Source organism: Podarcis filfolensis, assembly GCF_964270895.1.
Source record: "Podarcis filfolensis genome assembly, chromosome: 8".
In the NCBI taxonomy this organism is placed as follows: domain Eukaryota; kingdom Metazoa; phylum Chordata; class Lepidosauria; order Squamata; family Lacertidae; genus Podarcis; species Podarcis filfolensis.
The window spans coordinates 61,814,553-61,841,103 of record NC_139611.1 but is presented as its reverse complement, the minus strand read 5'-3'; the positions used below and the strand labels follow the sequence as shown (position 1 = coordinate 61,841,103).

Here is a 26,551-nt window from a genome sequence, read left to right as displayed (position 1 = left end):
CAAATGTTCTTAGTCATTTTAGTTTAGTTTATTACATCTATGAATTGCTTCTCACAAATAAAAGTCCCAACGTAATTTAGAGCAAAATGCAAAATGTAGTAATAAACATAATTAAAAGTGTAGCCAGAGTAAAAAACAACAACACATCCAAATGTTGCTGCTGTCCAAATGCACAGGAAAATGAAAATAGATTTGATTGCCACTGAAATTAGACAAATTTGGTACCAGGTTGCCTCCCTGGTAGGAGAATTCCATAAGTGGGAAGCTATTACAGAACAGGCCCATTCTCTCATCACCACTCTCTGGACCTCCCTTGGAGGAAAGAAGGGCTTCATCTCAGGGTTCATATTGGGAGAGATGGTCCTTTAAGTATAGAGGTCTCGAGCAGTGCAAGATCAAAATCAGCACTTGTCACTGTTACTAGTTGTGACAACAGTAACTATGTTGGATCCAAGAGTACCTCAGACTGTGAACCAGCTCCTCAAGGGAAGTGTGACTCCATCTAGAACAGGATGCATTCCATCTGTCCAAATAATAGTACCAATAGTGCCTGTGTTTTATCTGGATTAAGCTTCAGTTTGTTGGTTCTCATCCAGTCCATTACAAAGGATAGGCACTGATCCAGCATATGCACCACCACACCCACTTGAGATATAAACGTTGTGTGATATCAGCATACTGATGACAACACACATCAAAACTCTGGATGGCGCCAGTCACTGGTTGGTGTATGCCAGGCTGTATCAGAAACTGGTTTTTTTATATATAATTCTTATAAGTATTTTATATGTAAAATTGTTTTACATATCTTTATTTTATTGTGAAATTGCCTTGAGATGCTTCGTAGGAAGCAATTCATAAAAGAAATAATAATGCTGATGTTTAAAAGCATGTGGGATAATACTGAACCCACGAACCCCACATTAGAGACTCCATAGGACTGAGCAACACCCCGCAAGCACCATGTTCTAGTCTAGTTCCTGCTCAGTGCAGGAATCTTGCTGCTACAGCTTCTCTGATGGTAACCCCAACCATCACAATCTTAAAAAAAAATATCAGAAAGAGAATTGTGAACTATTACCTGCATATGAACAGGCGGCATTGAGGCAGGCACACATGTAGAGAAGATGGAGATGGCCCAGGCACTTGGCAGCTTTTCTAAATAAGTATCCCAATATGTTCAGAGAGCTGGTGCTGAAATTGTCTTCCAACCTTTTCTCCATGGCCTTTGTGGGAAGACCCAGAACTCTCTAAATATAAAATACACAAGAGACACAGTTCACCTTCAGGAAAGATGAATTGAGACCACTTTATGCAAAGCAATTACATCTCTCATGCGGGTATGTAAAATAAAGCACACAGAGCAGAAGCAAATAGTTGCCACAGTTTACCATTAAGCCTCAAAGTTTGTTACTGAATTATCACAAAATTCTCCCAACTGTACTTTAGGACACAACTTTTAGTATATGCCCATTTTCTGGAGAAATTTTGTGAGTTATAAAGTCAGTTAGCCTTTGAACACAATGAGATGAGAGCAAACCTCATTTATCCACAGCAGTTGCCCACACAAACCTAAAAAGCTGCCTTCTTGGCACTTGTCTACTGTTGGCCAGCTGCTTTCACACATTAGAACAGACAGCTCAGAAGCAAGCTCACATTTGTAGCAGCTTCCAGGATTCAATTCAAAATGAACCAAACTCCAAGCAAACAGTGCTGAGCTGATGAATTTTAAACAGGTGGATCTTTTGGACACTCTGTTTGAAAGTCTCCAGTGCAGAGGTGGCAGTCACTTCTACCTAGGGTGTGTTAAATACCAATAAATACAGCCCAGCTGCTGAGCAGGTGGACCTAATATCAGCAATTGCTTATTTGCACTGCCTGGCACCAGTAAGAAAACAAAAGGGGAACAGGAGCTGCACAGCCCACACAAACAGCCAATGAGAAGCTTCTCATGCTTTGCTCTGATAGACACATAGCCCAGTGTTATTGGTGTAACAAGCTGTTGAGCTGTTTTGCTCTGCCAAGAGAAAGAAAACAAATGTTCAGATAGAGAATAAATTTAAAGCTGCAATCCTATGGGGACTTATCTTGGAGTAAGTCCAACTGAGCACACTGACATTTAATTCCAAGTAAATGTGTACAGGACCAGGTAACTAACAGCATAGGTCTATACTTCTTTACTCAAAAATTCAACAGGATTTATTTCCAAATAAGTGAGGACAGGATCACAGCCTTTTAAGTCCCAGTGACTTTAGACTGGTTTACTTAATTTGAATAGAACTGATTCTCTGTGCAGTGTAAAAATCATCTCCAACAAATACGTTAGGTTTTTTTGCCTTCCTTATTGTGTCTTCTCAAGGGTTATGAGACACATGAACAGAACAAAGCCCATAAAAATCTCAAGTGGCTATGTTTTTCATGCCTCTAGAGAGTTTGCATAACCCCTAGTGAAGAAAAGGCCAGAGCTCTGAATTTCAGGTAACAAATTGAAAGTAGACAGACCATGACAAAGGGTGAGAGTTGTTCTACCCCCCAGACATGCACATACTCTCCTCTATGGTGCAAGCCTATTTGCCTGGCAATTGTCACCACGCAGACAGGAGCATTCAATTTGATAACTGTTCAATTGTCAATTGAACTGCAGTGGAACTAGAACCTCTGCATATAACCTGAATCTATCCATTCCCCAAAGCAATGTCCATTCCTCATAGCAACGTCTACTTATCTATAATCTAATTAGCACAGACCACTCCAGAATGCATCCAAGAACTGGAACTAAAAGGGAAGCAAGGGAGCCAGTATGTGAACAAAAGCTGTGCAAATTACCTGGAGGAGCAATTACAATCCCAAGACACTTCATCATTTGGACCATGCCACCAGTACCAATACTAATAGCCCAGCAGATATCAAGCTATACATTTCCTGTGCTCCTAGCGGGCCCTGAAGACTCTACAGAGCAACAGATTCAAGTGACTGCTGGGGTCAGGACTCCCTCAGTGCCATGCATCATCCTAGGAAGGGAGAGATAAAGGTGTTCCCATATGACCTAGGAAGATGTTACCGGTACATAACTCCTTCAAAGAGGATCTTAGGGATATCCTCAGATTGCACAAGGAAGGAATTGGCCATGGAGGAAGCAATGCAAAAGCCCAACCTTCTGCAATGCTGTATAAAAACAGAAGATATACCTAAAAACCCCTTCACAATGTTGCAGACGATTCTAAGAGCATATTTCCAGGTTATATTGGGAGCCAGCAACTCTGGAAGAATCATGACAGCCTGACTTACACTACTTCCAGCATGGCTAAGGTAAAGGTAAAGGTACCCCTGACCGTTAGGTCCAGTCGCGGATGGCTCTGGGGTTGTGCACTCATCTTGCTCCATAGGCCAAGGGAGCCGGCGTTTGTCCGCAGACAGCTTTCCGGGTCATGTGGCCAACATGACTAAGCTGCTTCTGGCGAACCAGAGCAGCACACGGAAATGCCGTTTACCTTCCCGCCGGAGCGGTACCTATTTATCTACTTGCACTGCGTGCTTTCGAACTGTTAGGTGGGCAGGACCAGCATGGCTAGCACCAAATAAATTGTGTCAGCCACCTGCTCAGTCACTCTGTACCACTGGGCTGATGCTGAGATCAGCCTATGAGTAGCATCTAATCTCATCTTTTGCTCTGAACACCTATGCAGGATGACAAATTAAATTAAATTCTTGCTGTTGTGCAAGTCTTTAACAACACCCTTTGAGGAGTCAGGAACAGCTCAAAGTTCAATTCTGTCAGCTACAGGCCTGAAAGTCCGTTTCCACAGAACAATGACTAGCTTTCTGATCAAGAAGCTGTGAAGCAGGTTATTCAACTGCTATAATAAGGAGTTATTACAAAAAAAAAAAAATGGATGAAGTAGGCAATAGCAATTATGAACTGTGAACAAATGTCCAGGGAACTTTGAGCATTGGATGAAAGTTTAAACACCAGCTTGTGCTATAACTAAGTCATCCAGCTAGGTTTATTTTATTTCAGTGTCTGGTTCTCAATACAATGGAGAAAAGGGTATAATGTGATGGTAAAGAAATGTGCCAAAGAGGAATAAAACTGCAAAAAGAACCCAAAGAAACATTTTCCTGTTGGCACTTCAAAGTGCCAAACTAGACAATAAGGTAAAGGTAAAGGTACCCCTGCCCGTACGGGCCAGTCGTGACCGACTCTAGGGTTGCGCGCTCATCTCGCTCAAGAGGCTGGGAGCCGGCGCCGTCCGAAGACACTTCTGGGTCACGTGGCCAGCGTGACGAAGCTGCAGCTGTCGAGCCAGCACCAGCGCCACACAGGGAAACGCCGTTTACCTTCCCGCTATAAAGCGGTACCTATTTATCTACTTGCACTTAGGGGTGCTTTCGAACTGCTAGGTGGGCAGGAGCTGGGACCGAACGACGGGAGCTCACCCCGCCGCGGGGATTCGAACCGCCGACCTTGTGATCAGCAAGTCCTAGGCACTGAGGTTTTACCCACAGCACCACCCGCGTCCCTAAACTAGACAATACTGTATGTTAAACGCCTTCATGAATTTAGCCCTTTCACTCTGCACTGTTTTCTCAATTAAAGTTGCCCCCAAAGAAAAGCTGACATTGACACCAAAGCAGCTTCACTTCTGGAGCAAATAGCAGCTTAAGTTCATTGGGACCATGACTGGAGTGGCAAGATGAAAAAAGTGGACATGGTTCCTCCAACTTTAATAGTTGTGTAGAAGAGAGAATTTTGACAGTTGTAGCTTGTCATGTAAGCCCTAACAGCGATGCATAAAAAAGGGGGAAAGAAACAAGTACATTAAATGCTTTCACACATTTAACACATTGTATAGTTTGGCTCCAAGATTACACGAGGATCCTAGTAGCTACAGCTTTGCCTCCATCTGATTTACAAATGACACACACATTAATTAGCTGCCCCTAAAAAGTGCAAATTAAGCACAGCCTTCTATATCACTATGTGCTCCCCAGGGGTTCCTTGACACAAACCACTGTACTCAGTGCTAAATCAAAGAGGCTATTAAATGCACTTACTGAATGGCATTTCAAACAGCTTATTAACAAGGTATTTCTTCTCAGTGAGCTTTCAAAATCTAATGCATTCCACAGAATTTACAACTTACTCATATTCAGTAGAATATAATTAGTTATACTTTTTAAGGTACTTTCATTCTCCATTCTCCAACACAAATAAGATTCCAACCATTCAACTTAAGTGCATGTATTAAAAGCTGTTCTTCCCACTATATGCATGCTTTAAAAACTTTCACTCAATGTCTAAAAGTCTACTAGACACACTGTAGATCACTTGACTCAATCTGGATATATTTGCTACTTTTTATAGTTAAATATTCTATTTTGCAACAATGCTCTTGATCAAGCAGATTAACTGGAGCTGCAAAAGATAAGATACAGTACTTAACAGCATTAGAAGAAACATTTGAATTCACGAGGTGTTTTCAAAACCAAAACAAGATTTCTGCAGCCAACTAAGTTCCTCAATTCTTCCTTTATTTATTTATTTATTTATTTATTTATTTATTTAAAGGCTAAGACAGTATTTTCCAAATTTTTGCTACCTGAGGTTGACTTTTTCTCAGAATTAAAACTGGAGCCACATTTTTATCTCAAAATTTCTACTTTCACAGTTAGAATGAAAATTACCATCCTTTAGATGTCCATCTCCTGTGTGTCTGTGCAAGTCACAGTTCTGCATGAGCCTCCAGATGGGAAAATGGCAAGACCAGAGTAATAACCCATACAGTCACACAACAGACAGCTTTGGTGGGTAATTTTGATATGTGTTTACATGAGAAATGATCCCATCCTTTCTCAACATGAAGAAATACCTGTCTCCAACTGAAGCTGATTGGAAGGAGGCAAAATCAAAGCACCAGTAAAATGCAGAGATATAATGGCTTTCTGGGTGGCTACTTTAGGTTCACACCAATCCCAGTAAACAGTATAGGAACTACTGGGCTAAGAAAAAAGAGATTCAAAGTAGAATTAACTGGTACAAAATTAGTACTGAAAGATTCCTTAGCATTTATATACACTAAACCTTCCAAACTAGCATGAAGAGCGTGCATCCTCAAGACATACATCAATAAAATGCATCCCACTGATACCCATAGGGTTACTAATCTCTACCCCCAAAAAATTTTATGGGGCATGAGCAGGCTCACAAATAAAAATAAATCAGGTTGATTTCCTCCTCCTCTGGAGAACATGGAAGTTTTTAAAATACAAGAACAAAAGATTACAGAATTTATTTAAAACACACACCCTGCCAGAGAACTCAGCAGGAAGATAATACCTAATGCAAACAACTTGCAGGAAGACAATTTGATACTTTTGTACGGAGAGGACCAACAAACCAAATCTCTGCCCAAGCCTAGAATCAAGTCCTTTTCGCTTTAAGCTGCTCATCTTGGGGTTAACTGAGGGTATGGGCTAGGAGAGGGTCCTTAAAACTAGATTGCCACACTCACTGGCACACCTACAAAGGCTTGCTACAAAAATAAGCTACGGTTTCCCAACGTCTGAGCATTGTTTCGTCCACTTATTGGCACTCTTTTGTCCAGCTTCAGGCCACAAATCCCTCCCCGTGCCACTTTTATTTCTATTTGCAGGAAGAGGCTTTAATTCAAGAGTACCTGCTTTGCATTGGTAAGGTTGCAGGTCCTCTCTCTCTCTCTGCTTAAAGGATTTAAACCGAAGCTGCACTTCCTACAGCCCCAACAAAAGTTTGATTTCGCTGTTCAGGACGGAAACCGCCACTCTTGAGTGGAGCCCAGCTGCTCCAAAAGCCTCCAGCGTCATCTAGTTACAGGATCTCCCTCGCGTCGCTTCCACCCCCCACTGCAGCGCACTCGGCGCCGTCCAGGCAGGCAAGACCCCTTTCCCTCCGCCCTGACCATGCCTGTCACAGGAAAGGACGGACAAGGCGGGAGGCCCCACCTCGGTCTCCGCCGTTCTCCACCCGCGCCCTACTTTCAGGAAACGCAGTAAGAGCGGCACTTACCAGAGGTGCATGGCGGACGCGGAGAGAGAGTCCTCTTCAGTTGCCCGCTGAGGGTGGCGAAGGGTCCGCAGGCCCCGCGACTGGGAATGGAGGGGAGGCTGTGGGGTTGAGGGGGGCAGCGGAGGAGGTCGTCGTAGGCTTGACAGGCTCAGGTAAGGGGAGGGGGCGTCACCCTGTCAGCATCCCCCCTCAGGGTGGAGGTCTGGGCGGCAGGCCTCGCGTTCACCATGGTAACCACGTAGGCCTCAGGCTCCCTCAACAGCAGCCCCCCCCCGTCAAAAAAAACACACCACAACACACCTCAGTGTCGGAGGCTATTCAGCACGCGCCTACAGACGCTTACACGTCAGCGCGACATTCCTAGAGCAGCAGCAGCACCTCACTCGACTCTGCCTAGCCCCGCCCCCATCTCTCTCTCTCTCTCTCTCTCTCTCTCTCTCTCTCTCTCTCTCTCTCTCTCTCTCTCATCCGGAAATACAAAAAGGTACGCCTTGCAGGCCAGGCCGGCCAGCCAATCAGGGCTCGGTTGGCCGGAAACGGAAAAGACCGCGCGCCGTTGCTACGATTGCGAGGTTTTCGCGAGGGACAATGTGTTTCGCCCCCCCCAACCACCGCGGTTTGTTTTTTTTAAAGAGAGGGGGTTTGTGGAGGAGGTGGAAAATGCCCATATCTGACATGGAGGCGGTGGCTTCTTAGGGCACGTCTTATGAACTCGAAGCGCTATTGGCGAAAGGGGTAGTAAGGGGGAGGTTGATTGGTTAAGGAGCGCGTGCGTGGGCTGGTGAGGCTAGTAAGTGCGGGGGCTGAGAGGAGGTGAGACAGAGGTAAGAAGGGAAGGGGATGTAATATAGTGTTTTTCTTGCGCCACTGACGGATCCCGCTTGGAGGAAAAGGGTGAGTGTCGGTGTTTGTGGAGATGAGGGGAGTGGAGATGAGGGGGGTGGTCTTTAACGAGAGCAAAATCGAAGTGCGTCACGTATGCGGGGGCTGAGGGTTTGGGTGGGTGTCTGTGGGTGCTCTATTAAGGAGGGAGCAAATGCACCTCTGGCAGAGCCTGCGCGTTCTAGCATGCGCCACGCGCGCAGGGTCTTCCTAGTTTAGTGGCATTTCGCATCTCCCGTTTGGTGTCCTGGGGAAGACTTCCGGTCAGCTTTTGCACGAGCCTAGAGCTGCGATCCTAAGCAGGATTTGCCTGGCGGTAAGGAATGCAGCATCCATCTGTTTTATTCTGGTGGTGCTGTTTCTGCAGCGGCTGCTCTTAGTATTTTTTTAGATGCGTTTGCAGAAAATGTTTTATGCTTGCAAACATTTTATTGCTTTAATATGTTGTGAGCAACCTTGGAAGGGTAAGCGGTGAAATATTTTTGGACCTGCACTGGGTAGACCCAGGTGCAAAATCCCCACTCGGCGACTGGCCTAGTGAAAGCTTTTTAGCTAGCTCCTCTGTGACTAGGCTATTTCATGTTAATTCCTGAGGGCTTTTTGTCCAGAAAGTTCAGCTGAAGCGGAATGCTTGTAGGGGCTATCTTATCTCGCCGATTTTTCACCGGTTGCGTTGGTTACCCGTTTCCAGACGGTTAGCCATGTTAGTCTGTTGCAGTAAAAATAGCAGAGTCTTGTGACACCTTGTGGCAAAGACTAACACTTATGGCGTAAGTGTTTGTGGACTGCAGTCTACTTTATTAAATGCAAGACTACTTTATTAGATGCATATCTGAAATTCAGGTATATATCCACATGGTTTAAGGAAGGAATTGTGCACAGTGTGATCAGAGAGAAATGAAATGCAGAAAGTACAGATATGCTGATAATTACATAATTGGCAATGGTAATTCACAAAACAGTTGCAGATAATGCAGACAGATGGTTACTTATACGGTTCAAGGTTCAACTTGCAGATAGTTGTATGTATGTACACCTTCCTAGAAGTATGCCCTGTTGATTTCTCCGGGGCATAAATCCAGATAAGGATTGCATTTGACAGACCACATACTCCTATATGAACCTGCTCAGGTGCTAAGAGCAGTCCTGCATTCTGGTCCATCACTATGGTCAAACAGGCCAGTAGCCTGATGTCTGTATCAGGGATAATGCCTTTTCAGTGGTGGCACCATATCTGTGAAATTGCCTCTCCCCCCCCCCCATCTATTGTGGCTTTTAAGTAGTCCCCTTATTTTTCCAAGGTTTTTATAGATCTTATTGCTGCCTGTGTTTGACAAGTTGTTTTTGTTTAACATTTTTTATTTTTAGGCTTTCTGAGGGCTTGTTCTGCAAGAGCGAATAGAAATATGTTAATTGAGATTGTTGTGAGGATGAAATGGGAAGGTGGGAAAAACCATGTCACCCTGGAGAAAAGAAGGGATATAAATGTAATGAATCTCCACAGATGTTAGAATAGTAGGAGTGCAGTGTTATTAGGACAGGGGTCCCTGCCTCAGAATCCTTGCTATATTGTTCTAATCATAGATCACAGTAATGGATCTTTGTAAGCCATTTTCCTGCCTCCTCACCCATCCCAATCTGCAATTTGGGTATGCTAACAGTGGACAATGTTACAGATTTGTCATTGGTTTTCCTTCTTTCACCCCCCACTTCCAGCCCTGAATGAGTATTTTGGCTTACAGGATATGTATACACACCCCATCTGTGGGATGGGAAAAATAATATTGGAAATTTTATCATTCCTAGCCCACTGCAGTTAATGTCTGCAGGGCAGCTAATGAAAAATTCATTTATTTTTCGCACAAGAAGACGCATGCATGCATTTCTGTCTTTTGGGGAGCAGGACTGGGGGCAGACATAATGTGACCGCCAAGTCTTGTGCTACATTGTTACTGATGAGCAGATGTCACTATTACCACTTAAACAATCTGTTGGTTTGTTAAAGTGTCACAAGACTTTTTGTTCTCTTTTCTTCACTGAGGTACAGCCAAGTCTTCAAAAATAACCAGGGAATCTGGATTGCAAGCAAAAAACTGCCCCCACATGAAATTTGTTTTAAATTTGGGTGGGGTTTTGGTTGTGTGTAGTTTTGAAACATTCATGGTCTAAATACCGTATTTTTCCCTCTATTACACGCAGATTTTTTCTCCTAAAAAGTAAGGGGAAATGTCTGTGCGTGTTATAGAGCGAATGTGTGGTCCCTGGAGCTGACAAGCGCGAGTGAAGGCAAAAATCAGGCAAATATCAAAACGTCCGGAGAAGGGAGGAAAGAGGAAGCTGCTGCTTTCCTGCATTCTGCCTCAGGGTCTTACTGCCCACCCGCTTCTGTTTCCTTACTGTGTTTGCTCAGACGGAACAAAGAGCAGAGAAAACCCCTCCCCTCCAGGCAAGCAGAGTGGAAAACAGATTCCTCTCCGTGCGTCTGGGACTCGAAGGCAACATGCAGGTTGGGGGGGGGGGAGAGAGAGAGCTGGTTGGCTTGTGGGGGGGGGACTTTTGCCTTCCTTTCCTCCCTCCGGTAAAACCCCTCTCCTGCATTCTTAGCCAGCTGCTTCTCTGCACACCCCTCTCCTTGTCGCTTCTATGTTTTTCCTTCCCTCCCTACTTAAAACGTGGTTCCAATCACGGATCCACATGGATCCTCAGGATCTTTGCATTGAGTCACCCCAAATTCACCATCAGATCACATAGCAATGATCTGATGCAAAAACAGGGCTGCAATGCTGCAAAAACATGGTTACAAAGCACGGATCCACATGGATCCTCAGGATCTTTGCATTGGGTCACCCCAAATTCACCATCAGATCACATAGCATGTCCATGGCTACAGCCTGCACCAAAAAAATCATGCACCCACTGTTTCCTGGGGCTGCAATGGTGCAAAAACGTGGTTACAAAGCATGGATCCACATGGATCCTCAGGATCTTTGCATTGGGTCACCCCAAATTCACCATCAGATCACATAGCATGTCCATGGCTACAGCCTGCACCAAAAAAATCACGCACCCACTGTTGCCTGGGGCTGCAATGGTGCAAAAACGTGGTTACAAAGCATGGATCCACATGGATCCTCAGGATCTTTGCATTGGGCTACCCCAAACTCACCGTCAAATCACATGTCTGTGGCTGCAGCATGAAGCACAAAAATGATACATCCACTGTTTCATTCAGATTTTTTTTTTCTTGTTTTCCTCCTCTAAAAACTATGTGCGTGTTATGGTCAGGTGCGTGTTATCGAGCGAAAAATACGGTACCTAATCTTTGTCTATTTTATGTAACTTTGTGGTTTATATAGTGCCTTATTGCCACATATATGAATTTTATTAAACAAAAATAAATAAACCACTTGATGGGGGGGACCAACCAAATAAACTCAAAGGAGTTTACAAAAATTGACTTGTTTGCCATATAATCTACTGCAGAATCTGTGTGTGTGTGTGTGTGTGTGTGTGTGTCAGGGTAGAGATGTTGTGCCTTTGGCCCTGCAGATGTTGCTGGAGTAAAATTTCCATCATTCTTTATGACTGACCAGGGCTGATGAGAGTCGGCCAAATTAAACTTTTATTGCTTATCACCAAAGGCCTTTGCAGAAATTCAGACAGGCTGAAGAGTGTACAGTAAATCATGTTTGCCAATGCAGGTACTAAAAATATTCAATGAGAGCCAGAATCAATTATTTAAAAAGCAAGAAAAACAAACAGTAAAAACAAGGGATGAAAATGCAGTAAAATAATAAAACTATCATCAAATCATGGCATTACCACCACAATTTATAGCTATCTCTGAAAGCAAAATTTGCACTCACTGCTGCAAAGATCCAAACATAAAAAATACACAATATAATTCTTTGAATGCTGATGATATAGCTCTTTACCCTGGCCTTTGACATTCCAGTTGGCAGAGTCCTACTCAGAGTAGACCCATTGAAATTAACAAATCTAAGTTATCCTTGTCCATAGTGATGTGAGATGAGAATATTCTCTGGAGAATATTCTCGAGAATATTCTCCAAAAACTGTAAATTCTGTGTCGTCTACACAGCTGCTTTAAATGTGCACACCTCATTAATTGAGAATATTCTCCAAAATATTATTCTCTAGAATAAATAATTGTTGTTGTTGTTGTTGTCCAAAAACTACAATAACAAAATGTGTCATATTCAGTCTTTTACTACTCAGAACAGACCTATTGAAGTTAATATAAATGGCTAATTTAAGTTTATTAATTTCACTGGATCTACTTTGAGCAGGACTTAGTAGACCACATCCCTATATTTCTAGGGCCTCCTCTAGTTATGATAATAAATTGTTATAAACTCTTTTAATGTTGCACTTTACATTAGTGGAACCCTCCCTTGGACTTTCTAGTGAAAAGCAAGTAATTAATGATGATGATATCTGGCAATAGACAATGCATATTTTCTAGGATAGTTTTGTTTATGTGTAATCCCAATAAAATACTATCTAGAATCCTTAAAACAGGATTCCAGGCATAAAGAACAGAATTAAAAGTAGTGATTGCATGAAAGTATCTACACGGAGCCAGAAAAGCTTTGCCTGAGTTTAGCAGACGTAAGACTTAACTAAACTGGCAACTCTACCATGGTCATTTTTTTACTCTACCATGGCCATTCTTTACCTTAGAGCATTAATTTTATCACATGATATTGACATCTCTGTTGAGGTGACCAAAGTGTATGTAGAAACATATTAAGATCTGAGTATCTTCTGATATCTGGAAACCCAGTCCTTGCAATTCAGTTTCAATTTAGACAGATTTTATTTTTAGTAAATTTATAGACTGTGTCGTGACATAAAGCGTAAAAACAGAACGAAGCACAGAAGCATAAACTTAAAAACAACAGAAACCTTTTACCAGGTATAAAATTTATCTTTCATAAATGACTGGGTTCCACCTTGGAGAAAGCCTTCCTAAACAAAAATGTCTTCAGAAGGCACCTACACAGCCCCATGCTAGGCATCTGTATGACTTCATCTGTGTGATTTCAGCTGGTCATCGGTTCCAGAGAGCTGAAGCTGCCGACACTAAAAGCCTGTTAAATCTATCTGAAGAATTGTCTATAATTAGAACAATAAATTATAGCATTATGGTTACTGGATGAGATTGAAGAAAGTTGTATTTCTGAATGAATTAGGAGTAGTAGGGCAGAGCCAACAATTTCTTCAAGAAACTGTTCTGTAAAGATTCCAGCTTCAACATTTGGGAAACATCCCAGCCCCGTACTTTATTTATTATGCCATTGTGTATGCTGCACACATTGTGTATGCTGCACACATTTGCCCAAAGCAGCTCCCAATGTGGCAGCAAAAAACACAGAACAATGCATCATTACTATAACAGTCTAAATGCTAACTCATTTCAAAACAGAATATGCCAATCCGAATAAATAGATCACTTTTGATGATATGGATATTATAACATTCTAAACTAATTATAAAATAAATGATCAAACACATGTATCAGTTAACATCAGTGAGCTGAATTATATCAACCAGAATCAGCTTGGATAAACATTTCCAATGCAATCAATTATTAGCAATGATACAACCAGCACCCCTTCCATGGCAGTACTAACAAATAAAGAGCATAACATTTTTTTATAGAGGTTAAAAATTAAAGTGCACACATTTCCTAGCAACACAGAAATTGCCTCTCATTAATCCTTGCAGGGAGCCACTCTTCAGTCGACAATAGATACTTCAGCCCTATACAAAATCAGCCCTATAAAGAAATCTGAGTCATTACCTTGTTTTGAAACCACTTTAAAGCAGGGTCTATTAGAACACCCCTTTCTATACAACAACAGTTTAATATGGTGTCCAAAGTTGTAGAAGCTGAAGCATCTCTCTACAAATTTCCCAAGAAAATGTATCATTAAACTGAATTCTGAATTTCTAGGCATTTAAATTCACCTCTTAGGTCAATCAGTTACTCATCTGTTTACAGTTAGAGTTTCTGGTGTCTCTTTCCAAATACCACAGCCTTGCTTTTTGAGTACTTTAGGGTTTTTAAACTGCCTTCTTAAACCTACACGCGCATGAGAGAGAAGATGAATATTTCAGAGCAATTGCCATTTAAAAAAATCTCTGAGAGAATCTACCCTGGCACTTGGCAAGAGTAGATAACTATGGAAAGCTGACTGTCCAAACCCAAAGATGGATGTCCTCCCTGTTTGCCTTTACTGGCACTTGAAGATGGTGAGCGTTGGAGTCCCAGCAACATGTGGCAGACCATAGGTTCCTCATCGCTATTTTGGGCATGGTCTAAAGCTGACATTGCCTACCTTTTTGAGCCCACCGACACGTTTGCAATTTTGAATGGATACCACCTCTTCTAGTTGCATTCTTTCTCCCCTCCCCTGGAGGTCCCTACATAAAAGAGAGCAAGTGTGCACACAGGTTATTTGTTTTCACATAGGGTGTGGGTAAAGTCAAATCAAGCAAAACTGCAACGTATCTTGAATTTGCATTGCTTTGCTCAGAGTCCCCCCAACCACCATCAAGTTAAAGTTTGCATTGGCACAGTAGAAACCACAGATCTGGTGCTTGCAAGCACCACAGAAACAGGTGCCTGCTCTATATCCCCACCCTACCTGACTCCTGCAGCACTCCCCCTTCTTCCCTTGACTCTGCCCCCCCCATTTTCATCACTCTGCTTTCTGTTGACCTGGCCAGGTGCTGTTCTGAACCTTAAGAATCATATAGAGGTGAAAGAGCATCACTTTGTCTCGATTCTTCATTCAACTCTACCTTTCTAAGAGGAAAAGGTAATTGCCCATACTCTCTCTTGGGACAAAGGTTGCAGTGCGAGAGGGTGGGGTCTTGGATTTTTTGTGAATGCGATGTGAAAGCGATGGCCTCAAGGGTTCCATTGCATGCATGCTGGCAACCCCAGATCTAAAGTGACTTCATTTGGAGTGCTAGTTAGGCCTATTAGATATCATTGCCTGCTAAGAATGTGCACGTCACCACAGCTGCCTATTGCTGCAAAAGCATCAAGGCAAGATGCTTTTTCAGGAAGCTTGCCCATCACTTTTACTGATCTTACTGCAGTATCCCAGTAAGCATCAAGCTTCATAGCTCAGTCTTTCTTAACTACTACACTGTGCTACCATTAGCTGCCTTAAAACTTGGGAATCCTGAAAGCTCAGTAAGTTTTGGGTTCTTCCCTGTTGTTAGCCAATTAGTTCTAGGCATGAGCAATGTGTCTTTGCCAGCAGCCACTGCTGTAGGGGAACTTGGTCTATCCAGTGTCACTGTGATAGGTGATCTTTTGTCTATCCTGTTGTATGAAAACAATGGTGGTCTTTACGTACAGAGCTGACATCATGGCTTCAAATTCGGGAATTGTCCCTGATGATGGTGAGAGCAGCAAGAATCCTACACTGGAGAGATGCCTCAATGTGCTTAGAGATGCAAGCAATGATAGCGAACAGTTTGCTGCTCTGCTTCTGGTAAGAATCTGGCCTTGCACTGGCAGGAATAGACTGCTTTGGAAGCAAATTTGGGAATGAAGATAAGCTTTTTGAATCCAGCTATTCATGGTAGCTGGCTGACTGGGTGGGTGATCAGTAGTTTTCTACCTGTAAAATGGGAGTCATAATTACTAATAATTGCTTAAGATAAGGACTTGGGTTAGATAATAGCATCCACTCTTGTCCTGTAGACTAAAGATGGAAACAGATCCTTGTAACAAGGAAAGAGCAAAGCCTTCCATGTCTGTGGCACGCAAGAGGAACTTAGGGAGGGAGAGGCCTAGTAAGCAATTATAGCTGAGGAAGGGAAATGGCTAGCTTAGTCAAGCCATGTCACAAAACTGCACGCTTCTGATGCCTCCTGATTTTATCCTTCAGGTGACCAAAGCAGCAAAAGCTGGAGAAATCAATTCCAAAACCCGCCGGAGGATCTTTGACGCGGTTGGTTTTACATTCCCAAACAGGCTTCTGACGTCTAAGGATGCCCCTGAGGGCTGTACACAGCACACATTCCAAGCCCTGGGCCTCACCCTGTTGGCCTGCTTCTGCACCGATCCAGATTTAGCTCGGCATCCCCAAGTCCTTAACAAAATCCCGGTTTTCAATGATGTGATTTCAACTTGCAAGCCAGGAGATGCTTCCTGTAATGCCATGATTGATGATGCTTATCAGTGCCTCAGGGCTATCATGGCCACTCCAAAGGGTCCCAGAGAGTTGGTGAACAGGGGCACTGTCCCAGCACTGTGCAGGGCTTATGTGAAGCATGGCTATGGCTTTGATCAGGCCTTTAAGCTGCTTGTGGGGCTTCTGATCGCAGCCGAATCAAAGTGCTGGCAGAGAGCCACTGTTGACCTCATGGGGGTGCTGAACGTGCTTAGTCTAGAATTCCAGAAAGCTGAAGACATGACCAAATTCCAGCTGTGTGAAGTGCTGCCCCGCTTCATCCCTCCCCTTCTCTCGCCCAACGCCGAATGCCTCCTGCCCCTCTACCGAGGCCTGGCTAGCATCCTGACCAGCAAGCTGAGCACTTCCCAGCGGGACCCTGCCTTGAAGCTGGCAGCCTGCCTGTCACAAGCCTGTGGCTCAGAGTGGATCCAAGGAGGGGGTGCTGGCAGCAAGTTCTTTGCCCTGCTGTCCAACCTGGCGTGTGTTGAAGTCCGCCTGACTCTGGAGGAGCTGGATCTGGCAGAGGTTGACAAGAAGCAGGAGCTGATGGCTGCTTGCTACGTTCTGATGGAGACGGCAATTGTGGAGTGCACAAAAGAGAAAGGTTCTTTGCTGCTGGAGACGCAGAAAGTGCAGCTGGTGGGGATCCTGGAGGAAGCCTTCGGGGCTGTCATACACTACTTGAGACAGGTATAGTAAGACTCCCAAAATCTTCCAATCTTATAAGGCTGCCTCCCTCAAGTTCAGGAAGCAGTTAATAGTCTTACCTTTATGAGGGTCCGAGGCTGTCAACTGTGCCAGGTTGGTAGGAGTCATCTGGTGTCCAAGTGAGGCAATTCTTGTGGGTAGAAAGCCCAAACTAGTATTGAGGGAAATGAACCATAGTACAGGACAAGGAGCAGAGGAGGAAAGGGGGAGATAGAAATGGCGTCCCTGGACTAAATGAAAATGTGGAAGTTCTGAATAACACAACAGGGCAAAGAGCTCTGAAACAAGGGCTGCCTAAACTTTTGTTTATGTGGGGAAGGCTGAACTGGGAACCAATCAAGGCCTTTGAAATCCATCAAGGATGGTGGAAAAGGCGGAAAGAATCTACTGCTTCCCCAGATTGCTGTTTTTGCCAAGTAGCTGAAGTGCTTGTGGTCCTGCAGGCTCTGCGGCTTATCAGCTTGGATTTAACAGATGGTACATGCTCACTTTCCTTTGTCTGGCTCACAATGTCACTCATCCCAGCCTCACTGATTTACAACATGTTTGTGACTGCTTTCTCTGTCCCACAGGTAGGGCGAAAGAAGCTGGACGACCCTTTCATCTTTGCCTCTGTTCGAATCCTTGGGGCCTGGCTGGCTGAAGAGACATCTTCCCTCAAGCAAGAGATCTGTGACCTTCTGCCTTTCCTCATCTACTATGCCAAGATGCGGTTTGAGGAGGAGAAGAGAGTCAGAAGTAGTTTGCAGCAGGAGGCAGAGCAGGCTGGGCAAAGCAGCATCCAGCCTCCTGTTTGGCAAGGAGATGCTATAAGGTAAATTACAGCGCTGGGTGTTGAAATATGTTGTTTTGCTGCTTTATGCCTTCTAGATTCCAGTTTGGGAATCAGAACCACTTTAGGTTTATTCTGCTTAAACACTTCTAATGATGAGCTGAGGATCAGGAACATTCTGGCTGGAGTTTCAGCTTGGACATTAAAGTCCTTGAGGGGCGTTAGGCAAACCTCTGCCTCGCTGATACACTGATAAAATTCTGCGCTGCTACATTTTTGGAAACGTTCTTCACAGAATAGAATTGTAGACTTGGAAGGGACACTAAGAGTCATCTGGTCCAACCGCCTGCAATGCAAGAATCTCAACTAAAGCATAATATGAAGCTTTTCTTTTGTCATCTTAGTTATCAGTGTGGAAATGACTTGGACTAGATTCCATCTTGGGGTGGCAGCTTACTCTCCTCCGGAGATAAGAAGTGTAGAGTTTTTACAGGGGTCTTATATTGCCACCAGGGCTCTTTTTTACATGAAACTCTGGGGAGAGTGCTGATGACTCCCAGTGCCGCCTATTTTAGCTAGGCAACCAAGAGCAACAGCAGTGGCTGTGATCAGTTGGATACAGACGGGCAAACTGAGGCTGAATTCCAGGCAAGACAGAAGTTATGCTGATTAGAAGCCCAAGTATTTGATAGCAGTAGATTTATTGTTGTTGTAGTTAGCGTGTATAAAACCTAGCAGTTAACAGGATTCCTTCAGTAGTGCTGCCCCTTCCTCTCTACCCTGGACCAGGATGCTGTTGAGGGTAAGCTGCTTACTTGCCAAGCCTTCTTGACTATCTAAGGCAGCTTCTGGCCACCCATCAGCAATGGCATGATGAACACTAGAAAGGCTTATGCAACAGCTCTTACTGATGGTTTCTAATCCCGAGACCATGTGGGAGCAGCATTTGTTCGTGGGCGCCTGACTATAGCACAAAGGTTCCCAAGTGAGTCATCTGTGTTCCCTGGAGAACTCTTTGCAACCTTCCTGATGTGGAATGGCATTACAAGCTTGGGTCTGGAAAAATCAACCCATCAATATTGACTCCTGTGATTCAGTTTCCTTTGAGTTCACTCTCTCTGCTTGCTTGCTTGCTTGCTTTTCTTTTTTTTCTTCCTGTTTTCACCAGTCTCTCAGCTCTGAGGTTGGTTTTGTTGGATATGTAGGATCAGGAGCCATGTAGGAACAGCTTCCAGGATGCAAATCCACCTTGATTTTAAATATGCAAAGTTCCATCAAGTTCCTTTGCTCCCATCTTTTAAGCAACAAAGGCTGGTTCATTAGGGCAAATGGGGCACTGCCCCACCAACTTCAGCCTGCCCCATAGCCAGCCCTGCCTGCCTGCCTTCTTAATTAACAGCACTGGTTGTTGGCTTCCTCCTTCTTAGCCTCAGTGCTGTCACACCATATATACTTCAGCTGGGGGCAAACCTGGAATTAGTTGGCTCTGGCCTCGCCTGCTGTTGATTATCCTCCCTTCTATCCTATCAGTCCCAATGATCACCAACTTCACTCTAGTGGGACCAGTAATAAAAGCTGTGGGAAGGCCAGACCACCAATAAGCTTCTTGAGTTGAAACCAGCCCTTCAGCTGTGGTCAGCTGTGTCACTTGAGAACCAAAGGTAGGATGTTGTCCTGGCTCTGTTAAGGATTGGGCACGGAGTCCCTACCAATTAGCATCAACGGAGGGGAGAGAAGATCCAACCATGTGCAGCCTTGTCATGTTCCCCGACTCTTAAAACAGGTCTTGCTGGAGTGTATGTGATTCCCAGCAGTCACTGCATACCTAGTCCCCTCCTCCAAAATTGGCCTCCATCCTGGGTGACCTACAACCTTTAACCAGGTTCCTGAGCTCCCTTGTATGGCTGTACTCTTCTAAGAATGTTTGAATTGTTTGGAGCTGGTCCGCTCTCCTGCATTTTACAATAAGGCTATAATGTGTAGTGTAATACTGCCTAGCTGCTGCAGTGTCACGAGCTACAGTACACCTACCTGCCATCTGCTTAGGTGGCGAGGCAGGGGTATGGAGCGGTGCCTCTGGTAGTTGTCCCAGTTCTATGCAACTACCTCTCCCTTCATTCTGTTAGGACTTACATAATTTCCTCCTTTAAAAATAAATAAATTCAGGACTTTGACTAGTGTAAGAAAGGAGCCAGGGGTATCTAAGGCTAACTTTATAAACCTGTCCTCCTGTGGTCTGTTATTATGTGTTAATCATTGTGGGCTGCCTGGAAAAGAAAAGAAAGACTTAGGGAAAATTGGGTACAAATGCTTTCAAGAAATAAACTGTATGGGATAAACAAGACAAAATGCCCAGACCCCATTATAATAAGCAGTCTGAACATTTCAGATCTTACTTTGATATTTAATTTCCCACCCCCAGTCATGTTTTGCAAATATAATGGGAGAGGCCCCATTATTGGTCAGATTGGCAGAAGGTACAGCAGGGTTTCATTACTTTGTGCAAAAATTGTTGGGCCTTTTTTTGAATATATTCAGCAGTAGCCAGTGCTAGGGTATGGCGTTGGGCTGGCTGTTGAGCTGACCTAGGGTGGCAGCTCTTCAGTAGCAAATCTTTTGTAACTGGCTTGGGTTTTTTACTATAGAAAATCCATATTCCAGGTTGAAATGCATTTTAATTTCACCATGATCGTAACAACGTCCTTGTTAAACTTTGTTGTAAGAAGCTTGAGGCCATGGACTATCTAATTAGTGGTTTTTGTAAGCTGCTCGAGGGACTTTTTTGTCTTAAGAGCTTGGGTATATAAATGCTTTAAATAAATGGGAAAAAACCCTCTGCCTTTAACTTAGTTCCAACACTTCCATGTCCCCTTTCAGATTCCTCTTACCTGGCTTAAGCCACTTGACTGCAGAGGATCGACCCCGTGGAATCCTCATTTCAGAGGGGGCGCCAGTACTCCTGTGCCAATATTTCTTGTACCGGTGGGAGATATTTGTTTCAAATACAGATACCCTGACTACATCAACTACTGTGGAAACCAGCCTTCAGACGTGTTGTGAAATTTTCCTTAATTTGGTTGTGACTGCTCCAGATTTAATCAGGTAATGGGTAGAGGAGGAATGCAAGTGAGTTAGCAACACCTTAACATGTTACAGAGGCAAACCTCTGTTTCCAAATGCAGACTCCTTATTCACATATTTTTAAAAAATATGTTATTATTTTGATATGTGTAAATAATGTTTGTAATACAATACAAAATGAAGAGCATGAAATATAATACTTTAAATATTCATCAAGTTCTTGCTCAATGAATTTCTTTAGTAAGAGATGTACACCTAAAAATGTAACAAATGAATTCACACGTGACTGAGGAAATCATGGTTTAATTCTTCGCCCAGGGTTTAAATCCCCACTCGTTATGAAGCTCAAAGGGTCCTAGCCAATCCCTCAAGCTGGTGTGGGAACAAAAATAGAGAAGTTTATGCACATAACCTTGAGTACTATGGGTGAAGGGTGGACTGCAGATATGATTAACTCAGAAAGCATCTTGTGTTTTGCTTTCTCTCTCTCTCACCTGCAGCCGAGAAGATTGCTTTGCGACCTTGATGGACACATTGCTGAAGTCCCTTCCTTCTCTGCTGCCACAGAGAGAACATCTCGGCCTGACAGCCAATGTGGCAACACTGGGACTCATGATGTCCAAGAGGCTGTTTGCTTACCCAGGCAAGAAATAGCGCTGTCACCTTCCACTGCCAAAACTGAGTAGGAAGTCAACAAAATGTAACCATGCCCTAGTTTTTCTTCAGCAGCAAATCTGTTGCTAGGCTGTACCTCTTCAGAGTGCAGGTGTGTGCCCACATGACCTGAATGCTGTCCTTACAAAACAAAAGGCCAAAACCCTTTCATGTAGAAAACCAGCACATCATAAGAGAAGGGTTCTAGCCAAACCTCCTCCCTGATGCACTAGTTTTTCACTGTGTGGGGATTATTTTGGGTTTTTTGTTTTTGCATAGAACAGCATGCGAGCACCCCCGCAGTAGCCTGAAGTGGTACAGCCCAGGCACAGGTTTATTAGCTCAGTGAAAGCTAGGCCTGTGTGGGCAGACAAGTGGTTCATTACCATCCATCTCCATGGCAACTCCGTATAGTATCGTTTTCTTTCTTGAGTTGCCCAACATGAGACTCTCTCCTTCCTCCTCCACTACCCTCCCGAGTTGGGAATTGACAAACAGTGCGCTCTAATTATATGGGGAGTCAAATGAGAAGGAAAAGAGCTGGGATGAGAGGGTGCAAGCAAGAGAAGCCTCACAGAGGCAGTTCTCTCAGAATAAGCTGCTGATCACTCAGCACAGCTAGTGGCCCAAAGCCCACACAGCCGTCCCAGTTGGGCTAATTAAAATGTACTTATTTTAAGTATTAAGCTTGTGTCTTTCCCTCCTCCGAAAAACAAGGCATAATGCACATGGAGGTGCTAGCCCATTCTGTCCTTGCAGCAGCACTGTGAGGTAAATTAAGCTGGGAAAGAGCAGCTTGTCCCAGGGGTGATGCCGCCCGGCGGGTACTGGGTGGGGGCGGGACGTGCGGAGGGCTATCTCTGTGCTTGCTCATCCCACCTGGCTGCTGGGCAGAGGCTGAGGTGTGCAGAGAGTGCACAGCAGTCTCAGGGGGTGATGGCCCCCTCAATATTGGAGCTGAAGCCCCCTCCTCCTATACCCGGCGCCACTGGCTAGTCCTGAGGTCAGCCAGTGAGAGTCATGGCTGAGTCTGGCCCCAGGCCTCCCAGGCAAAAGGCTGGGACTGCATCTTACAATGGTGAACCCTGTTGTGACCCTGAATGTACTCCTGCGATCAGTTCTGATTAGTGTCACCTGAAAAGGGAGGGGGTGGCATACCACTTCTTGGCCTGTTCTGGAAACAGTTTTGAAAACTGACCAAGGAAGGGGTCATGGGGGGGGGGGACTCAGGTCTCTTCTTTGTACTGGCTTGGCTCAAGTTAAAATATTCCTAGAGGGGTTTCAGCCTGAGGAAGTAATAGGAAGGCAATGTCATAAGAACCGAAGAAGAGACTGATGGATCAGGCCAGAAGTCCAGCATCCAAGCCACACATAGGCCGATCAGGCACCTGTGGGAAACCAGCAAGCAGAATTTGAGCACAAGATCCCTCTCCCTTCCTGCGGCTTCCATCAGCTGGTATTCAGAAGCATTTCTGCCTCCAGCTGTGGAGGCAGAGTATAGCCATCCTGGCTGATATCCATTGATAGCACTCTCCTCCATGAATTTGCCTAATCCTCTTTTGAAGCCATGCAAGTCTATGACCATCACTGCTTCCTGTACCTTCCCAGACCTTGGAAGGAAGCACATGTTGTTGGTGAATGCCTACATTACCTCTCTCTCTCTCTTTTTTCTCCCTTTCTCTTCCTCTCTTTTTCACTCAGGTCTGCAGGGGACTCCAGAATCTGAGGGCTTCTTTGATGCTGCCATCCGCTTCCTGGCAGAAGCCCACGTGGCCCAGACTGATCTCGATGGGGAGAAGGTGACCATGAGCGTCTCTCCAACCTATAAGGCGGCCTGGCCAGCCATCCGTGAGTTGTGGTTTCTGGGCATGCAGGCTTTCGCTAGCTGCGTGCCCCTCTTCCTGTGGCTGCCGCAGGATGTCCTGCGCTCCGGCTGGCTTCAGGAGCTGCTGGCCTTGCTGGGCCGCGTGGCGCCATCATCCGTAGACTTGGAAGTTGTCCGTGCTTTCCAAGGCATCCTGGTGGAGCTGGCCCGAGCTAGCCAGCCGTGTTTGGAGATGATCCAACAGCACCGGGGTTTGGAAATGGCCAGCCTGTATGGCATGGCTGCCTTGGAACAATGTCTCTCTGAGCAGTGAGCAGTGCTCAGAACACGTTGTGGTCGGGTGGGGGGGAACTGTTTTCCCTGAAGCAGTTTTTTATCATCCTGTTTCATGCAGATGGATGATCTTCTTAATCAGTAGGGCATGGGATGTGTCGGGCACCTCTTCCCAGATGGCTGCACAAAGTTTTAAAACAAAATATGATGTCTCATAAAGCATGTGTCCTAGCTCTCTGTGATATCGTAGAGTAACATGAAACAATTGCACAAATGTATGCCAGTGCACGTTAGTGCTGTTCAGTTGACTCTAATGCACTGTGGAAAAAGCTAGTTTTCCTCTAGAGGGGAGAGTAAACAAATGCTAAAGGAACTTTGGTGGCATTCTAGCGTGGAAGGGAAGGAATGTTTTTAACTATGTATAATGATTGTTTCCAAGGTGTCCTTTTGCTACCTTAATCAGGCTTCAGGGTAGACTTAAGTAATGCACTTATGAAGGGCATACTGGATAGACTTCTGGCCATCTAATTATTGATTACCTCAGGACTGTGCCATTGTTGGAGCTCTTTTCTTGAGGATACTATTTATTTACCTATTTATTTATTTATTTGAATATTCAATTTTTAAGGATACAAATTCTTCCTAGGCAGCTTACACGTAACATTGAAGTATATTGATAAAATCACAGTGAAACAGTATTGAATAACATACAAGCCTTTGGGATCCTTCCCACATGGTAGCTGATGTCTTTATTTAATAAATTTGTACCTGCCTTTCTGGACAAAACAAAACAAAACACCAAGGTGGCTTACAATTTTTTTAAAAAAGCAGGGACAGTTTAAATGTGATTAAAACAATTGGGGAGGGAGGAAGTTCACTCTGTGGACTGGAGTGATGACACCCCCAGTTGGAGCAGGACCAAGGTCTCCTTTGCTTGCCTGCCTGCTCCCACATGGCTGCTGGCATTAGATGGCCCTGTGGGGGGAGATGGGGCAGGCAATGAGGGGGAGGGTGCAAGCTATTTTGCTGTTAAAAAGAATTGACTCCCTTTTGAATCAACTGCATTTCAAGGAAGAGGGATTTCCGGGGCCAAATATATAGTATTGGGATCTGTACTCTCCGGAGTGTTAAATGTTTGCTTGTTTTTCGCTTCTCTGTATTACTCCGCATGTAGGCTCTTGCATGCAGCCAGTAAATATTATGTTCATGAGTTGGAGGCTGGATTAGCCCCTGAAGCTGTGGCCTTGGCTTAATATCTTGGTGTTTACAGTTCAGTAAATAAAAGTGCTTTGTCTTGTAATAAATGCCTGGTTCTTACGGACGTGTGGGTCTTGTTCACCAAATGGATGTCTGTTGGAAGCAAGCATCGCCTTTCCTCTCATTCCCTCCTGTAATCCCTGTGAAGCAGAAGGGAGAGGGAGGGAGAGCCCTACTGTGTCAAATCAAAGGTTCCTCTAGTTCAGTCTCCAGCAGTGGCCAACCAGATGTCCTATGAAGAGTTCACAAGCAGGGCATGGAGGTCTCAACCCTTTGCAGTTCATCCATAGCAGCAAATATTCCAAGTCCCAGTGATTCTGGACATGGCTAGTAGCCGTTGATGGGCCTCTCCCAAAGCAATACGTATTAGTTACTGATCTTTAGTCCGCCTTGAAATTTGCTTTGATAAGGAATTTTCTGTGGTGTGTCTCTGGGTCGGGTGGCTGGAGTGCCTCCAGGGTGGGCTTGGACTACAACTCCCATCATCCCTAACCCCTTGGCCATGCTTGATGGGAGTTAGAGTCCAGCCAGTCCATGGATGGCCACAAGCCCTGATCCAGATCCATCTGATCTGTCGAGTAGCAGCTCCCTACTGCGAACCTACAAAGTGAGGGCAGAGTGGTTGGAACTCACTCAGCACTTGATGGAGTAAAGTATGCCTATCTGGCCGTTGTCTTCATGCCAGTTGGGCAGCTTTATGAGGCCGGTGCCGGTTGGTTCTTCAAGCAAAATTCAACTTTATGGGAAGAAAAGTCCTTTTAAAAAGCAGGTACAGTCTTCTCAGTGTTCTGGTCACAGACTATTTCTTTCTCGTTTATGCTCTGGTGGTATGAAGTGGGACAAAAGGGCCATTGACACTCTTGGGCTCACCGAGATGACGTGCAGGTTCTCAGCGGCAGATGAAGGCAGCCATTTCCCATCCAAGCCTATAAAACCTTTTAAATAGCACTGCTCTTGCTCCTAATCACAGACCTGTGTGTACTTGTGAGTGCAGGAAGCACCGTGCTGCCTCTTTTCTGCCCCCCCCCCCAATTGAGGGAAGTTCAAGCAAGGTCCTTTATTTCTCAGTTAAAATATTCCGCCTCAGTACCAGGAAGCACCTATGGGGATGCAGTGTGTTCAGAGCCCTGGGTAGGCATTGTGATGTTGGAGTTGTGGTTCAGCTGACGGGTTCATGGGATGTTAGGGGAGGGGTAGTACCTCTGGTGGGGGACACGTCATGCTCCAGGGGTAGTTTGGCCACCTTTGGTCCTCACCGTGCTCTCGGCTCTCACCTGTGGCTCCTAACAGGTGTCAAATGTGACAGCATCCACAGCCTGGGAACGGATTTGACTGGTCGGCTAAAGCAGGTAAGGGTAGCCAATGGGTCTCAAACCCATAGTGAGTTAGGGACTTCCCCTGCAAACAAAGACAGACACCAGCAGATAGAGTGGACAAGACCAATAGTGAGTCAAGTGAGTCAACGGTCAAGCAGGCGGTTTCTTCATGTGCTGTAGAGGGAACTAAGGGGCAGATTAGACTCAGCCTGGGAAGATAGTTCCTAAACCTCTGCTGCCTTGTGGGAGATCTCCAGGAGAAGAAAAGGCTAAGGAGTAAACCCTACACAAATCCAGAGTCGGTTCCCTAAGATGGTTGGGTGGCACCTTGTTCGCCACCTCCCAGCAGTTGCTTCAGCCAAGCTGGTGCCAAGTGTATTGCTCTGCTTTCCTTCCTGTGGTTCTCAACTTGTGGGTCCCCAGATGTTGTTGGACTACAACTCCCATCATCCCTGAGCTCTGTTTTTTTTAGGGGTGATGGGAGTTGTAGTCTAACAACATCTGGGGACCCACAGGT

General features: G+C 44.8%; 2 protein-coding genes across 6 annotated transcripts in view; one reads left to right on the top strand and one right to left on the bottom strand.

The window, feature by feature from the left end:
- Positions 1 to 7,524, bottom strand: part of KIAA0319L (KIAA0319 like) — a 58,448-nt gene extending 50,924 nt beyond the window's left edge. Inside the window, exons 1-2 of one of the 2 annotated variants that reach the window (XM_083625444.1) lie at positions 7,046 to 7,524; positions 1,082 to 1,250 (exon numbers count right to left, since the gene is read on the bottom strand). In XM_083625444.1, coding sequence (XP_083481570.1) covers positions 1,082 to 1,223 — 142 coding nt within the window. In that variant the 5' untranslated portion in view covers positions 1,224 to 1,250; positions 7,046 to 7,524. Of the gene's footprint in view, positions 1 to 1,081; positions 1,251 to 6,677; positions 6,821 to 7,045 lie in introns of those variants that run through there. The other variant, XM_083625445.1, reaches the window with a different exon arrangement.
- NCDN (neurochondrin) lies at positions 6,887 to 24,765 on the top strand. 4 transcript variants are annotated; one of them, XM_083625528.1, is made up of 8 exons: positions 6,887 to 7,028; positions 14,683 to 14,774; positions 15,326 to 15,461; positions 15,861 to 16,838; positions 17,429 to 17,670; positions 20,506 to 20,730; positions 21,210 to 21,352; positions 23,065 to 24,765. In XM_083625528.1, the coding sequence occupies exons 3-8, from the start codon at positions 15,336 to 15,338 to the stop codon at positions 23,499 to 23,501; spliced, it is 2,151 nt and encodes a 716-aa protein (XP_083481654.1). In that variant the 5' UTR covers positions 6,887 to 7,028; positions 14,683 to 14,774; positions 15,326 to 15,335; the 3' UTR covers positions 23,502 to 24,765. The 4 variants fall into 4 exon arrangements, with proteins under 4 accessions (XP_083481654.1, XP_083481653.1, XP_083481651.1 ...); XM_083625527.1 differs by lacking the exon at positions 6,887 to 7,028 and adding an exon at positions 7,560 to 7,661; XM_083625525.1 differs by lacking the exon at positions 6,887 to 7,028 and adding an exon at positions 7,609 to 7,939.
- The last annotated feature ends 1,786 nt before the right edge of the window (positions 24,766 to 26,551 follow it).